Genomic DNA, 17443 nt, shown 5'->3' with positions numbered 1-17443 from the left:
TCCAAAGGAACCTGGACAGGCTTGAGAAGTGGGCCCATGTGAACCTAATGAGGTTCAACAAGTCTAACCGCAAGGTACTGCACCTGGGTCAGGGCAATCCCAGACATGAGCACAGACTGGGAGAAGAACCCATTGAGAGCAGCCCTGCAGAGAAGGACTTGGGGGATCTAGTGAACAAAAAGCTCGACATGAGCCAGCAGTGCATGCTTGCAGCTCAGAAGGCCGGCTGCGTCCTGGGCTGCACCAACAGAGGGGTGGGCAACAGGTGGAGAGAGGTGATTGTCCCCCTCTGCTCTGCCCTTGTGAGGCCCCACCTGGAATGCTGTGTCCAGGGCTGGGGAGAGCTGGGGATGTTCAGCATGGAGAAGGCTCCGGGGAGGGGCTTTAAACTAAAAGAGCGGAGATTTAGATTACAGGTTATGAGGAAATTCTTGACTATGAGGGTGGTGAGGCACTGGAACAGGTTGCCCAGAGAAGCTGTGGATGCCTCATCCCTGGAAATGTTCAAGGGCAGGCTGGATGGGGCTTTGGGCAACGTGATCTAGTGGGTGGCATCTCTGCCCATGGCAGGGGGGTTGGAACGAGATGGTCTTTGAGGTCCCTTCCAACCCAAACCATTCTATGATATGATATGATAATAGTGAGAGGGTTTTTGTTGTTGTTTTTTTTGTTTTCCTCATATCTATGTATTTTATCTTAACCAGATAAGATTACTTCACAACAATTACTTTGCCACAAAGAGGAGAGTTTCTACAAGTGCACAAAAAGATGCTGGGTACTTGTTATTCCAGCCAGACAAAAGGTAATGCCAGAAAGAGCTCATGACTGCTTTGTTTAGGTGTGGGTACTTGGAAAACTCATTCAAGGTGTAATTTGTACATACCAAAATAATAGGAATATTTATTGGTTATTGAACATTACATCTTGACGTATATACGTCAAAACCTGAGTCTTAGTTGATGTGACAGGAGCTCTGACCACCTTTGACCTCAGACACAAATTAAAGCACATTGAGTCCAACCATACTGGCAGAACATGATCTCTCGGAGCAGGTTTTGTATGATATTTTCCTAAAAATACAGTCCATATATTTATTTGTATGCTTAGATAAATGCATATATATATACACACATAAACAGAGAATCCAAGTTCTGAGTTTTGAGCAAACATTTAGAAGCACTGCAGCCAGGAAAAGGGAGAGAGAGGAGAACGTTCTGTGAGTGCTCAGACTGGGAACCAGCAGAACTCGACAAAAAAGTAGATGAGTTAGTAACCCTGGGAAGACAGACTGACTGTGGGAACATGAATGTTTTGACATTCCCTTGTTTTATTTTTCACATGTGTTTGGGTGTGGCTGTTACTACTTGCTGGAACACGAACGTTTTGTCAGCTCCTTGGTTTGTTTTGTTCTTTTATTCTGCTAGCAATTATTTTTGGGTGGTTATTAGAATTGGACCACTAGGTGAAGTTGCATGGGGTGAGTATATAAAAGGCTGCTTTTGTTGCATTCTCTTGATTTCCACAGACTCCTTGTTAAATGGGTAAAGATTAGCAGGTTTAGTAGGTCCACAAAGCAGGGATGGATGTAAGTGATGGCCTTTAAGTATTTAATTAAGAGCTCCATTAAATAAATGAGAGGAAAGCAGCTGGTATTTCATTTGCAGCCCTATGAATACCTCAGGATGTCACAAAATTATGAAGAAGGTACCTGGATAGGACTGACCTCCAGAGGAAAGCCAAGTCAACGTCCCATTAGTGCAGTAGGGTGAGAGGTCTATAGTAGACTGCTTAACTAAAATGTCACTTTAGAGGGAACCTGATATTGAAAGATAACTAGGAGGCAGTAAAATCACAGAATGGGAAAACCACTGAGTGCTAGCAGCAGCCAGAGCCCACTGTTTGTTACTACATTAGTAATGAAGCTGTGTGTTTAGGAGGAAATAATAATAATAATAATAATAATAATAATAATAATAATAAAAAGCTGGAAATGTCCCAAACGGTTGACCCCATGCTAACAAAATGATGCTAGGCAAAAGTGGCATTGCTGAAGGCAGGACAATTTTGGGCTCAGTTCTGAAAGAACAGGCCCCTGACAGAGGACACCCACCCAACACATCTGCCCAGCAGGTGCAGGCCTGGGGCTGAGGGGCAGCATCCAGATCCAGGGGGAGGTGCCCAGGAACCCCAAAAAGCTGCTTCCCCTTCATCAAAGGAGAATGGCCTCTGGGCCGCAGTCTTACAGACACTGCCAGTTCCTTCCCTCATTGGAGGATTCATGAGTTTAATGGTCCCCAAGACGACGTGTAGTCTCAGGAAAGGCAGCCAGCATAGCTCTGGTTTAGCATGCCTTAGCTAGCTGCAGCTAAAGGGGAAAAACAGTGACAGACAAAACAAAACGAAACCACGTAAAACACACTTTTTGCTTGTTTCTTGACAGCACAGCTGCAGCAGTATCAAGAACCACTCTTTGTCCTCTACAAAAGGAGAAGAAACAAGGAAGGTAGCAGAAAGAAGAGGCCAAGGGTCACCGCAGGAGAAGCGAGGACTGCGCGATGGTCGCAGCCAGTGCCTGTAGCCCTTGGGAGCAGCACCTGCTCTTGGCTTTGCAGGGCGCTTCTTTGGTGATGCTGGGCAAGTTAAGCTGTGTGCTGTAAATTCCTCGTCTGGGAAATGGAGCAAAGCTATTTTTAGTACTCCTAGGAGTCTAAAACAGAGCTAGATACGATTAACGTACACTTATGGAGATTACCAAGAGTTAAGAGTAGAGGTCAAAACCCCATGGTGCTCACGCTCTCTTTTAGCCTAGAGTGAATACATTTTTGAGGCGAAGGATGGGGGAAAAATGGGGAGTGTTTTGTTTGTCTGAAATATTTTGGGACTTAAAAAACACAAACATTTAAACAATGCTTTGAAGAGATTACAGCCACTGCCCAAAGTTTTGTTCTTCCAAAAAAGTCCTTTGTTCAAGGAGACTCCTGCAAAAATGTGTCTTCTGAGAACAGGGCACTTTTGAAAATATACTATTTTGTAATAATTCTTATGCTTTGTCTTTTTTTGAACAAAGCAGATTTACAGTAAAAAACAGACCTCTAGTTTGTACCGTTGCTCATGACACTGTCCTTTTGTGGGACGAGAAACAGTCCAGGTTTATTTTTTAACATCACTATTATAGAAAGGGTGATTTTCAGCTTTATTTCTTTGGATCCTAGGATGCCTGCGGACTTGCCTAAGCAATAGTTTCAATTTCAGATACGTAGACCCCTGCAGCTTTTCCAGAGTGAGGAGGTGCTCTAAGGTTTGCAACAAAGCTTCTACTTTTCCTTATTTAGCTTGCAGATATCTGTAATCTTTTCTGCCTCTTCAAAAAAGGTGACCAAATGGACTTGACTTTGAAGGGAAAAGGTGTATTAAGAATAGGAAGAGGAAGGTGGTTTTTTTTGTTTTGTTTTGTTTTTAATTGTGCACTATAGGAAAATGCAGCGTGTTGCAAAGGCCCTGATTTTTGTGGCAATGTGAATGCTGACTGACATGACCCACACTAGATTTTAAACTGCAAATGAGCACCACGCAGCACGAGCTTTTTCCAATCCAGACAGACCAGAGCAATTTCTTTGCACCAACACTAAGAACTTTATAACTATGCAAATCAGCACCAACAGTTGGATTGATATTTTAATAATTACACACTTTTTACATTATGAAAATAAATCATAAATAGTGTAAACATAATTCTGAAGATCAACTTCTCACAAGCAAGAAACAAAAACCGAAGTACAAAACTGAAAGAAAACAAAACAGTATTCAACTGAAAAACAAGGAGAAATTTTAATAAAAACAAACAAATAAAAAAGCATGCTGTTTGATCAGGTTCAATTAAGTCAGGACCAGAGGCCACAAAAAAAGTGGTAATTAATAACAAATTAAAACAGGTGATTAAAACCTTGCAATTCTTTACACTATTCATGAAAAGAGGTCTCGTGACATATTTACAGTGCTAAGACACTCAGAATATTTCTAGGATTGATAATATGATACTGACCCATGTGTTTTTTTCCCCAAAAGCAGTGTAATCCTTGCCAAATTACTTTTCTTTGTACTTTTATCTCCTCTACTGCAATTATGAGACCACTTGCAATACAAAAATAACTGCACATATAAATGAACTTAAAAAAGTAAAAAATAAAAATATATAATATTTTCCAAAGGAAAAAGTCAGATACATACATCTTAGTAACATTTTTAAAGTTGTGTGATATTTTCCCAAACATGTACAATAATATAAGAATATCCACATGTATGTTAACAATATGTAAAACATTCTTTCACCAACCCAACTCTTCATAATACTTCAGAGAAGTGTGCAAGTACCAATGGTATCTGGGAAATTCATACAATTTCTTTTTTAAATAGAAACAAGTAAAACACTAACGGTCCCAGGTTAAGTTAAGGCCCCCTGTTTTCCAAATAAAATTAGATTTCCAAGCAGCATTGATAATTGGATGCATTTTTAAAATATAATGAAACAAAAACAAAACTCCAACCCCCCCCCCTTTTTTTTTTCTTTTTGTTTTCTTTTTCTTTGTTTTTAAATACAAACTCCACTTGTTTTGTGGAGTATCTTTTAAAAAATCTGTCAGAAATGATGGTGGCAGGCACTTGTTTCTAACATCATTTAATGAATCCAACCACCATGTAAAATACTTCAATAACAGAGGGTGCAAAAAAATTTTCATTTGTACATTACAGCAACATTCAGATCCACAAAAGCAAGTTGCAGAAAGGAGAAAAAACAACAACAACAACAAAAAACAACAAAACCCAAAACCCACAGGTGTTAGTCTTCATTCTGGTCACTGAAATTGAATATTATTTTGCAATGACTAAAAATCAGACTCGCTTCTGACCACTGCTGTTGCAGATACTGGTATTGTGTGTGACTTTAGTGTGAAAATTTGGGTCTCTCTTTAGGTAAAATACAGAGAATTAAAAATTAAATTTAAGGTGGTCAAGTAGCAGCGATCAGGAAATTTGAAAGGGAAGGCCAAGTTCTGCATGTTTTCTAACATCTTTATCACATTCGAGAGACTGGGAGCATCTCTGCAGCTTTTACTCACTGTAATGAGTAACATGTTTTTGCCTGATTTAGGCAGCCAGTGGTGTTTAGAAACACCACTGCTGAAGCCGATAATATTCCCCTTGTTGCTAAACAATACCCAGGTCCTTCTCACATGGACCCAAGGACTGCTTGCCTCATTTGGGGTTGTGTCGTCTCTTCCAATGGCGTAACTGAGTAACTAATACCCACATGCATCCATCCACAACTGTAACTCTTAATGGATCCAATGCTAACTACATGAATAATCCCTTTTTAAACTGTATACTTTACACATGCGCAGGTATACTGATCGGATTATTTTGAAACTTGTTCATAATACTTGAATGGTAGACAAAAAGTATATATAAACAGCTGGATGAAGAGCATCATTCTGCCTTGATACACTACCAGAACATGACATCAAAATCAGCAATAAATAAAAATATAAATCAAAAAATACATTGTATAATTGTTCCATGAATTAACATTTCATGCTTTACCTCAGGGGAAAAAAAAGGTGTCCAATACATCCTGAAAAAGATTCCCCACGCTAACCTATGAATATGAAGACAAGGACCACGTATGTCAGACATATTCCATACATTGCTTAAAACACTTTCTGCTTCTGTAGCAGGACTTCTGCGCAATGTGGCTATAACACACTTGAGTAACAGATGCTTACAAAAGTTTGTATGAAACAAATACTGAAAACTCTCAAAGAAAAAAGAATTAATCATACCTGAAAAGGTCAGGGATATAGAAACGGTGTAGACGAACACCAGTACACATTTCTACAACTGAAAAGACTGGTAGAGGAACTACTGTTCCCATCACAAACTAAGCAAATCATTATCTGTTTGGAGGAATGCTACTAAACGATATAACAACACACAGGTGGTTCAAACTTTAGCTTTGCCATCAAAAGAAAAAATGATATAATAGCACCAAAAGCAGTTGCTTTTTAAACAAAATAAACATGATGCAAGTCTTCATAGGGTGCTTTTTCTTGAGGAAATATTAAACACAACATATTTTTTTTCTTGTACTGAATATACAACTTTTCTAGATACTGTTAGGTTTCATTTCAAGTAAATCTTTGAGATGCAAATACTTTATGCAAATATTAGTGTCAAATCTATGTAGTTTAACCTTTCAAATTAAATTATCTGCTGTTCACCATGGTCTTTTAAATGGAATGAGTCTTCCATGAAAGTGAACAATGAAAGGTTTAAAAAAAGTTAAATTAGATTATTATGAAAAAAAATAAAAAAGAAAAAAACTCCAAAAAAAAACAACAGTATTCCTACCTGGCAGGAGTTAAAGAAAGAAATTATTTTGCAAGACAGAAAAGAAAGTGAATAAAGGTGCTAAAGTGTTTCTTCAGTGGGGCCTCACTGTCAGGGATTTCAATGAGAATTGATTTTTGAGTAATGCTTAACAGTAGTGTCTATGAAACTTATTTCCTGAATGAAGAAATGATGAACCAAGGTTCTGCTAGCTTTATTGAGGCATATAGAAATGGATGCTGTCAGGACAGTTTAAAAATATAGATAAAAAAATAAAAAAATGTCAAAGTGCTAATGAGAGCATGCCTTTAATAGCTCTTTATGTTGTCGCTGTTCGCTAAAATGAGTAGTGTTTGTGGACACACTCAATATGGCATTGCCAAATGATGTCTAGTCAAATAACAAACATCCCAGTGCATTTTGCATTTGAGCACTCTGAAGGACATTAAAAAAAATAAATCTCACCTTACTGTATAATTGCCAGTATCTGATATTTTGTAAAAACGAGCAACCGCTAGTCTTCACATCTCCAACATACCCAGCTAAACTGTGCCAAGTCAGGGCGTAGGCATGCGGAACTGCTTTCTATCAGGAGGGCAGCTTGCTCCTCAGCGTGTTGGTTTTTTGAGATGGAGCTTCTTAAACAAGCAGAAGCAAACTGGCAAGTCAGAGGGCTTATGTGATGCTCCTCTTGTCCCCTTTCTGGAAAGTCCTTCAGTCACATTAGTGCTCTAGCACTCTAACTATTAATACAAGTCTATGCCATGCAAAGGCCTTTATTATTGTAAGTGTAATTATTCAAGTAGGTTGATAGTTGCATTTCTGAAAATTCAAGCAAAGAAAAGTATTTTTCTTCATGCTTGTGAACATTTCTCTATATCTTATTGTTGGAAAGATGGAAAAGAGCAATAAATATGTATATCATGTATATTTACACACATAGGGTTGGGATTTTGTTTTTGTTAGTACGGTACTATTAGATGGAGTCCACTAAAACAAATTTTAGTTTTGAAAATCTGTGGAAGATTCCCCCCCATGAAAAGCTGTTTCTGTCTCTGATACACCAAAATGGCACTAAAGATTTAGCAAAATGAAAGACAGTATTATAGTGGTATATATTTATCTGATATCACAAAGCAATATGAAAATAGCAACCACAACAGGTCCCCATCTTCACATGAAATCACTGAACAAGGAAAAATGTGCATTCCAAGAAGGGCACAATACCCACACATGGATGGAGACAGGCTGCCTTCGTCAACTTTAGTTTTGGTCTACATATGAAAGACAACTCTCAGAAAAGTAACTAAAAAAGCTTATGATCATCCTGCTACATACTAGGAACCGAAGCGATATAAAAAGAATTTCCATCTGCCAAACATGGCACCATCTCTGAAACTAGTCTCTCCAACTAACAACAGTGCACCATATGAAGACTCTAAATTGGAAAAAAATACCTTGTGGCAAAAACTACAAATGTGCATGTATTAAGTATTTCTAGTAATAAAAAGATGGAGAAGAAAAACTTTGCCAATGTTTCTCTAGAAACCTAGTCAACAGAAATGGAGAAATAACCACACCTGTAACAGTGTAGTGTGATGACAAGTGCGCAGTGGTAATCACACAGACTTCTCTCCAATCTTTGATGGGTGATAATGTACACTAAGGTCACAGCAACAGCAGAAAAAGAACAAGGTAAGTCAGCCTGTGAAACATAAAAATAAACTCTTCTTTCTTAGATTTAAAGGCTTCAAAGACTGTAAAAGAAAAACTGTTAATACTGAAAAAAGATGAAAATGTGACTTGAAGCATTTTCTTCAATGCCATGACCATAAATGTTGAATAGATTATCAAAATGTATCCTTTATGTCAACTGTTACAGGAAAGTGAATCAAAACTAACCATAGCTTCCAAAATTCTGCAGGAAAGTTCAGCTAGCTTTGTGTAATTTAAATTGAATCACCTGCAAACCACACCATGGTACATACAGATCTGGTCAGTTCCATTATCCTCCAGAGGAGGATGTTCTGATTCATCCATGTCTCAAGGATGCTTTTTCCTTCAGCAGTCCCAAAATACAATACGCAGAGCACATACTGCGCCAATCCTTGAGTAAAGTTGAGAAGCTTCTGGTCTCAGGTGGTGTCTGCCATCAAATGATCCCTGCAGCATCTCTGTACCCTTTTCAAACAACCCACAGAGAAGTCTGGTTTCTTCTCCAAACTTCTTTCCTTCTTGATTAAGCACCCGTCAGGGCCTTTTGCCAATGTCTTCATGACCGTGAGCAGTGCAAGGCAAACCGATGCTGATTAGCAGGCGGGACCCTCTTTGATCAAACGGGCCAGGTGACCCGCAAGACTGGAAGCCATCCACCTGCAGCTGGAACTGTGTTCCCCAAAAATTCAAGGCCTCTTTCTATCCTCCTCTGCTTTATCTCTTTTTAGCAATAAGCCATGGTGTGACTCCCTTGAGATGACAAAAAGAAACAATTCAGAAGCTGAAATCAAAGGTCACCGTGAGCAGCCATTTAGCATGTGATGTGATCACACAACAAGCAGGTTTGACACACAAACTCATGCTTTTAGTCTGTACAAGCAGATGCGGTGGCATGGTTCAGTGAAGTGTGTAAGATGGACATGGAAGCCAAGTCAGTAAACTCCAATGGCAGCTGGTACAGTACATTTCATAACATTTAGCTCTTATTTGGTCACAATTTCTTGTAAACTAGTTCATGGCACTCATTGTCCATGCAGGTCCACAAGCCAAAACGTAAGAATTTACAGAAATAATCAGATTTCTATTATTGATCACTGTATAGGTATCTCTAGAGAGAGAATCTTTGCAGGTTCATCGTGCAGTTTTATACCATCTAACTGCAGATGTAAGTGAAAAAAGATGTACACATGGACTATTGCAAACAAGTAGAAGCAGCTACATGTAAACATCTCTCAGACTTGTAAAATCAAATTTTCAGTTTTCAACTATAAATACAAAAAGTGGAGCACTATATACACAACTTCATGCTTGTAAGGTTAGATTCATCACTGCAGAGACAAAAAGAGATACAGATTGATCAGGTTAGTAAATCGGTATTTTGGACTTCTATTCCAAATACATAGATATGGCACAATTGCAAATACACATCATTTATTTCCTCAGCACCAGCTACTCTTCAGAGATAAACAATTTCACTTACGCTTTATTTTTTTTCTCGTGTATTATATACCAGTATCACTCCACCTACAGCTTTACTCTGAATACTATGCTTTTAAATCTAGCACTGCCCAGGTTAAATCTTCATTAAAATAACGACGCCACTGACATTAACGTTAGTATAAAAGTAATGTTATTAATTATATAATTAATATTAGTATAAAACACAACAATCAGGAGAATGTGGTGAATAGAAAGGTAAGGCAGAAATGGGCAGGATGCGCCATTCTTTGATATATCCCAGGAAAATAGCACCATAATAGATCAGTATCAGTACTTGGTAAAAATATCCTTTCCACGAGATTTTAAGAGTGGGAAGCAGTGACCATGTGCAGACACTGAAGGATGTGTGGCTCTTCATATAGAAGAGTCAAGTTTTGGACTTCCTAGAAATCTAATGCCAGCTGTTTCTAAAATACTGCCTCAATGAGTTATTACTTCTACATACATTACAATCTCATGACACCAACTACTGTCATGGAGAGATCTTATTTTGCATTGCTGCATACATCAAGATGTCTAAGAGGCTCTAATGTGTTGTTCAGTATGACTGTGACAGGGTTTTCTGTGTGCCAAGGGCGTACTGCCCCTGGGAAGAAAAACTCTGCCCATCCTACCTTTTGCCAACAGCCAGGCATGGGTAATCCATCAGGACCCTGTTTCAAAGGGAGGAGAAAAATAAAAAGAGCATAGTTAGATCTGATAGCATAGCCTTCCGTCTGTATCTGTTTAGAACAGCCTTTTTATCTCATAGGTAGCTACCAGTTCCTAACTTAATCTCTCTTGTTCTCAAGGTGAACTGTAAGTACCTACACACCTCTGTGCTATAAAGATGTATTTTCCTAAAGCATTACAAGTGTATATCTAATCACATCTTAATCACTTTCCCATTGCTGTTAGAGCTTAGGCTACTTGTTTTTTTAAAATATAATCTGTCATTCACAACAATCTGTAGCTGAATGTACAAGATCGATAAGCAAAAAAATATCACTTTTATCTGGAGGGTATTGCATTCTATGGGCCCCTAGTACAAAGTTAATCCAGTGATAAGATAGCAAGACTCAAATTCAGTGATGATCTTTTCTGTTCCCTTTCATTCTTAGCTTTTGAATGAAGCAGCAAAGTCTTAACACCCTGAACACAGTTCTGAGTGACAGAGCAGAAGAAAGCAGTGCTGGGAACAGGGCAGTCCAGCAACGTTATGCCATCGCTTGGACAGTATGCCCATCTAATTCATTCTTATGCTAGTGTCATGCCATTTCTTTTCTGTCACCACCCTACGTTCACACATTACTATACACGCAGAGAGATCAGATCCAACTTTTGACCTTGGTTAAGCAGGTTTTCATGGAACTAATTCCAAGTTACATAGCTATAAAGGGCCTACACATCAAACAGTTACATACTCAGCACATACCATGTTACTAGACTACACATGATCAGCAAAAAAGTTCAGGTCTTGACTTTTTTTTTTCCTTTTTAAGACTAAAGAATAGTAATGCTTCTTACATGGATTTACCTGTGAAGATAGTGATTAATGAGCATTTTTGTATGTGCTTGCATGTAATCTGATGGGAATGGCCTACTGCCTAAAGCAAGAACCCATGCTTGTTTGCTTAGCAGCTTATTCTGGTAATTACGTATGAATGAAATAACTTTCATTCATTAACAATTGCTAGCGAACCTCCAGATATAAATGATAATAAAGAGACAGAAACATTTTTAAATTACAAAAGCATGCTTGATTATCCCCAACAAAATATATGAGATATGGTTACCATTAAGTGGAAGCAAACGAAATGGGCTATGGACTAATCTTAATGGACTATATATTTAAGATTAAAATCCACTGACTTTAAATTAGAAGTGCTATAGTTGAAATAAATTCTACTTAATTTAACATTCATCTTAGAGAACCGTGCTTAACCAACAAACAGTATCAGAACATGCAGATTTTACTGTGAACAATTAAAAAAATCATCCTTACTTCTTTAGAAAATGTGTATGTAGTACTGTTTTTTTGTCGGTGGTGGTTGTTGGTTTTATTATTAAATGGAAAAAAATTTAAACTTACTTTGCCACTAAATCAGTGTTGCCAGATTGGTACAAGGGAGAGGGTCAACGAGTAGAATTTTAGTATAGGTGGGAACTTGAATTCATGCTAACATAGAGTGGGGAGTGTTCTGTGTATTCCAGGAAGGTAAGTTCCAAGGGTGAGACCATTAAATTGAAGACGTTAAATAACAAAGACAGTGAGGGTTTGGGCTGCAGACTGTTATCTTCTTACAAACTTCAGGTAAGCTTTTCATTTCCAAATCCTTTTGAATACTGTTTGATGAACAGACCAGACACCAAAGTTTTTGCTTGTGTAGGGTCTGTGAGAGCAGGCTCCAGCTTTGCTTACTGGAAACGTATGAGTTGATTTTCAGAAATAATATTTATCTCATTCTTTACATGAATCTCATGTACATGATTTTGGCCAAATCCTGAAAACACGCACCCATGACTACGTGGATTTGAAAGGAAGTCCAGGGTGCAGAGTAGCTCTGGGATGGGCTAGGGTGAAAAACTGAGCCAGTGCAGACAGAAGTCATCAGACTTGATTAGAAGTGGTGATTGTGCTGGGGTTCTACGAAGACTTGGGTTCAGGGTAAGTAAGGCAATAGGCATTTTGGGAGGAAAATAACAAACAAACGGTTCTCAGGGAAAATGTAGGAAGGACACAAACTTATAAATTGCCGTGTAATGTGGGAGCAAACTGCTGAGAGTTAGGTTTGAAGTGTCAACAAAAATGTGTGTTCTTTCATTACAGTTATGATCACTGAAGCAGCTGGTTTATTCATGCACATGCATGTGTTATGTGAATAACGTAAAGTCAGCCCAGAAAAAAACATTACTTTACATTGAGAACGGCTGACTACAAACAAAGGAACCACATGCAGGGTTGGTAGGAAAGAGAAATACTGTACCAATTGGCAAGGGGCATCCAGCCCATCCAGGCCAGGCTGGCCTGGCTCCCCTTTTTCCCCCTTAATTCCACGGAATCCCTGTTTGTAAAGATTAACTTGCAATGTTACTGTCAAGGAAATGCCTTCAGTATTGACTTAGATGGAGTGAACAAATAACAATAGAAAGGCAAGAGGAGCAAGCTTACAGCAGTGGTGTGGTTTCAATCTGTGCGAGCACTGACCCTGGCCCACACTGAATTCGGTTCTTTTTCAACGTTTGGCAGAAAATAATGAAAGAAACAACCAAATCTTGTTCTCAAGTCTTGAGTCTTTAAGTGCTTTAAACTAAATTAGGAGGCTGAAATACCAACTCTGCTCCATAATTTCCAGATCTTGAGATAAGGCTGCATTAACAAAGGGCAACAGGTGACACACCAGCTGGTGCTTGTTCCTCTCCCCTCATTTCTTATTCCATCGGTCTACAGCAGGACAATCGACCGTCCAATACACAAGTGAAACGTACCAATGGGCAAGGTGCATCTAATCCAGGAGCACCCTGTTCTCCTTTCTCCCCTTTAGGCCCCTTTTTGCCTTTCTTTCCCTTTTCCCCCTGTGGATACAATGGTTTGGATAAAACACGTTTTATGCTTTTGGAAAAAAATTCAAGAAAGATTGGTTTAAAAGTTTGGGTTTTTCTTTTTTTAAGCCAATGGAGAGCTGAAAGGACACTTACCACTGTGTTCTGGTTTGGATGGTGCATTATGTGGAAAAATAAATTGTATGATCACAAACAAGAACTGCAATCAGTTGGTATTAGTTTGTGTTGGTATCTTATATCAGTATCATGAATGTTTTGAATCCTACAACAGGGCTTGAAATCACTGATTTCTTGAGATAGAGGCAAATCTGCAAATCCCTCCAATCCATAGTCCAAAATTAGAGGTCTCCTATTTGTTGTAAGTGACAGCTCTGAAGTACACATGCATGCCAAGCTGGGTTTGGCAGCTTCCTCAGAAGATCTGTCACTAGTCAGAAGCAACTTTGCAAGAGCAGAGTACATCAGCATCGTTTCTCTGAAAAAGACTTGGGGGATGGATGCTTTGCAGGGGTGGACAGTTTCTGGCAAAATTCCGTCAGGCTCTATGGTATTGCGTCAAGGGTGCACTTGGCCCAGCACATACTTTGCTGAATTGACCTTCTGCACTCTGGTAAGAGTTTGGGACAAAAAATCCACAGAAACCTTGCTGATATCACTGAGGGTGCAATCGTATCACTCCAAATACAATGGGACCCTTCATTTCAAACCCTGTTACAGGAATCAAAACATCCAAACTGCTTGATGGAGAGGTGCTATGGCACTTTCAATGAGTTCATAATGTCTTGATACCACAAACTAGTCAAAAGTGATAATTAGCTTTTGTTTATTTAAATATCCTAATATTTAAACAATATTTATTTAATGGTTCCATTTAAATGTTCTCTCTACAGCAGACATTTCATCTACTTATTTTACTGTACTCAGTCCCTTGAGTTTGAACTGAGTTTTCTTTTTAAATGTAAAACTTCTATTGCTTTAATTACTAATGGAAATGAGTCAAATCCCCTCAACAAAGGCACCTGCAAAGATAACCCCACCTTCAAGCAGTATAAAATGTTTGGAGAGTTCATTTTCTAATTGATTTCACACCAGTTGATCACAATGGTAAATGAGTTTCAGGCTTGCTCTCAATTTCACAAAAATCAAAAAAGGTTCCATTAAAAAAATAAACAAATTGGGCTAGGTCTGTAAAAAATAGGATAGGAAGGATGAGTAAATCAGGAATATCACAAAGAAATGGGGAAAAATAGTCATAGGAAAATTAGTATGACATTGGAGAACCAGCAAGCGAGGTTGTGGCTACTGGGAGGATTTAATTTGTGAGGAAAAGGGTAAAAAAGACAGAGGAATTGTGAGGGATGAAGGTAAAAGGAGAAGGAAGGAATGCTCCTTTGGAGAGGCAGACAGGTTTCGGTGAAGTATAGCAAACAGATGTTTAACTAGTTCCACACCAGCACAGAAAGACTGAATTCATTAACAGAGAAAAAACTTTTTACACAAATAAAAATAATAAAAATCTATATTATATTTAAATAGGACATAATAAAAACACATTATTCATTCTACATCGTAGCATACTTGCACAATCAAATGAAAAAAAGTATATTCCATGAACAAAGCATACTGCACTCATGATGCGATAGGAACAAAGTTCCTAGTCTATCTTTTCTGTGTGCCAAAAAGTTGCAGGATAGTGTTTAGGAAAAAAAGCAACCCAAACATTACCCTTCTGTACCAAATTATAAGACTGATGTAAAAAAAAAAATAAATCACAAGTCAGGAAGTGTAAGTTGGATAAGCTTTCATCTTAAACCTACAAGCATGGCAGTATAGCACAGAAGCCCAACAGTTTCAGGGTCAAATCTCATGTTATTTGTGCTCGATGTAACACAAACATGTTTACCAAGAGTAGAGCTAAGCACATAGCATGGACATAGTCCAAAAATGATTGTAAGAACAGACAGTACAGTTTGATTTCTGAGTCTCTTTTACGTCTTTAGGACCTGTATTTCTTTAATTTGCTGTGTTACAAGTCAGCAGGTAACTAGTTAAACTTCCAGTTTTGCAGGGCAAATCTATGGTCCTATTTGAACCAAAGCAGCAATCATCTGTGTAGAGAGTGGTCTGAGATTGCTGAAGACTTTGCTAGTTTTTCCATGGTCTGAGCTCTTCTCCAGTAATCTTCACCTCCTTACCCTGGACTATAGAGCTCCACAGGAGATAGGAAGCATGAAGAATTGTGCTGATGAAGAATCAAAAAAAAAAAAAAAAAATAGTTTCCTTCCCGTCCTTCCTCACTGCTTAGAGAAATACCAATATATGGCACTTTTTTAAGACAGGTGTACCTGGAACAATCTCCAGTCCTCACGTGCAGAGCTTTATCACTGCTGAGGGTAGAAGGAAAAGGATGATGCCCTCCCAGCCACTCTGGTGATACCTCAGTACTCCTCTGACACCCTTTATATCAAGAGACAGCTGCACATTTGGGATCAGGGCTTGCTTCCCTCCCTCCCCACACAACACAGTCTCCATCCTTTTTTAAAGGTTATTCCTTTTTGAGTGTAGGAAGGTTGAAAAAAGTGGAATTTGAACCACTAACCTCTTTTAGTGATTTTCTAAATCTTCTTTACTAAAGAAGAATGTAGTATTTAAGAAATTATTTTTAAGAAATTAACTTATATTCATACAACTTGAAAATACAAAACCAGTTGTATAAATCCTTTTGTGCTGAGTGCTCCTGGATTATAATTTTCTATGAGTAATTGCAGTTGGAACTTTTTTTTTTTTTTTTTTTTTTTTTTACAGCCAAGTTAAGCAGACATTATGATGTAAACACTGACTTGGTTTCACTGTAGAACTACCAACAGGCTAAAATAAAAATCAGTTTATGATTCAATCTCAAAACCGAAGTAACTATTTATTTACTTGCTGCCCATCAAGGCATATCTGTGAAAAAACAAGCGTTGCTGTCTCTCAACAGCTTGCTAGTAAAGACATGAATTTTTGTGATGCAACTGGAATTAAGTTACCTAACTAGAAATTTGCTAATCTCAACTTGTTTGAAGTCAGTATAACAGCCAATATTGTAAGCAGTATTTAAAAACCAAGAAATCATGAGCTAGATCCTCAGCATGTAAACTGAACCAGGTTTTGTTACACCACAATGGTCATAGATAATTAGTAATTTATATATGGAAAAACTGAAGAACTGAGAAAATATATCACAATGAAAGTTTTTATTACTTGCATTACTTTGGGTCTTTTGAGAGTCAGCCTTCCAGTTGGAAAAGGAACTACTGATGCTAAGCTAAGGAGTTTCTACTGAAATGTTTACTTGCCAGACAAAGTATTCCCTCATTTCTGCCAAAAATGTGTCAAAAGTGTGCAACGGAAGCTCTCTTCAAGAGGCTGCAGCTAAATCTTCCCTGTCTTTTCACTGAGAAAGACTTTTCTTTGCCTTTTAATTTTTTGAACGTTCTGACAATTTATAAGGCAGAGATTCACTTGTGACAGATAGACCCAAAGTCTTTGACAGCAAGCAACAGCTCACCATTCACTGTGGTTCCTCTGCCAGGTCAGCCACTGCCTTTACAACATTCATGGAGCACAAGAAACAGTTGTTCTCCAAGACTGGTACCTTACAGCGATCTCTGAGCTCCAAAGAAGCAGTGTAATGGGGACAGAAGGGACGGACACATTTCATAGTATCCTCACTGATGCCTTTTTTAGGAACTGTTTTGCCTGATGGTATTAAGTGAGGGAGAAGAACAGCCACAAGGACTTCTTTCCTCTGCTTCCTGTCTAAGATTCCTGGAGGGAATGTAGACTGAGTATAACTTGGTGTGTGTCATCTAGGCCAAAATAGTTGTCCGACTAGGAAAATCACCTGCTGTGTATATGGAATTTTAGATTAAGGGGCTTGGTGTGAGTAAAAATTCCAAGTTTTAGCAACTGGAAGGAAGCTTAAGAAGGAGGCTCTGTGTTGATTAGAAATACTGGAGATTTGCTCATGAGCTTGCTCTGCACGTATTTAGTCCTAAATTGCACTATACTGAACACATTTCCATGCCACTGTGTCTGGACGGCCAAAATGTTATTAGGCTGTTTCTGTTAATTTCACTGTCTGGTTGGTTTACCAGAAGAGTAGTGTAAGATTTAATTTCAATCCACAAGTATCACTGAGAACTTCTCTTAAATATAAGCAAGCCACTGCCACAAATTAAACTTTCAGACATTCCCTGTCCCTAGCCATTTGGTATTGGACATGTGTGTACAGACATAGTACGCTGGGGTCAGAAGT

The 17443-nt window shown here is 38.4% G+C and overlaps 1 protein-coding gene and 1 long non-coding RNA gene across 16 annotated transcripts in view; one reads left to right on the top strand and one right to left on the bottom strand.

The window, feature by feature from the left end:
• The first annotated feature begins 233 nt into the window (after positions 1-233).
• Positions 234-3014, top strand: LOC121069103. The gene is made up of 3 exons (XR_005819262.1): positions 234-275; positions 705-802; positions 2441-3014. It is a non-coding gene; the product is annotated as an uncharacterized LOC121069103 (long non-coding RNA).
• A 789-nt stretch (positions 3015-3803) lies between these two features.
• Positions 3804-17443, bottom strand: part of COL25A1 (collagen type XXV alpha 1 chain) — a 308172-nt gene continuing 294532 nt past the window's right edge. For 13 of the 15 annotated variants that reach the window (XM_040554847.1, XM_040554846.1, XM_040554856.1 and 10 more), the window contains 3 exons: positions 13069-13155; positions 10215-10253; positions 3804-9428 (listed from right to left, as the gene is read on the bottom strand). In XM_040554847.1, coding sequence (XP_040410781.1) covers positions 9426-9428; positions 10215-10253; positions 13069-13155 — 129 coding nt within the window. In that variant the 3' untranslated portion in view covers positions 3804-9425. Of the gene's footprint in view, positions 9429-10214; positions 10254-12566; positions 12645-13068; positions 13156-17443 lie in introns of all 15 variants that reach the window. The other 2 variants (XM_040554859.1, XM_040554862.1) reach the window with 1 other exon arrangement.

The sequence above is a fragment of the Cygnus olor genome, chromosome 4 (genome assembly GCF_009769625.2).
Source record: "Cygnus olor isolate bCygOlo1 chromosome 4, bCygOlo1.pri.v2, whole genome shotgun sequence".
NCBI lineage: Eukaryota > Metazoa > Chordata > Aves > Anseriformes > Anatidae > Cygnus > Cygnus olor.
This window is presented reverse-complemented; position numbering and strand designations above follow the sequence as displayed.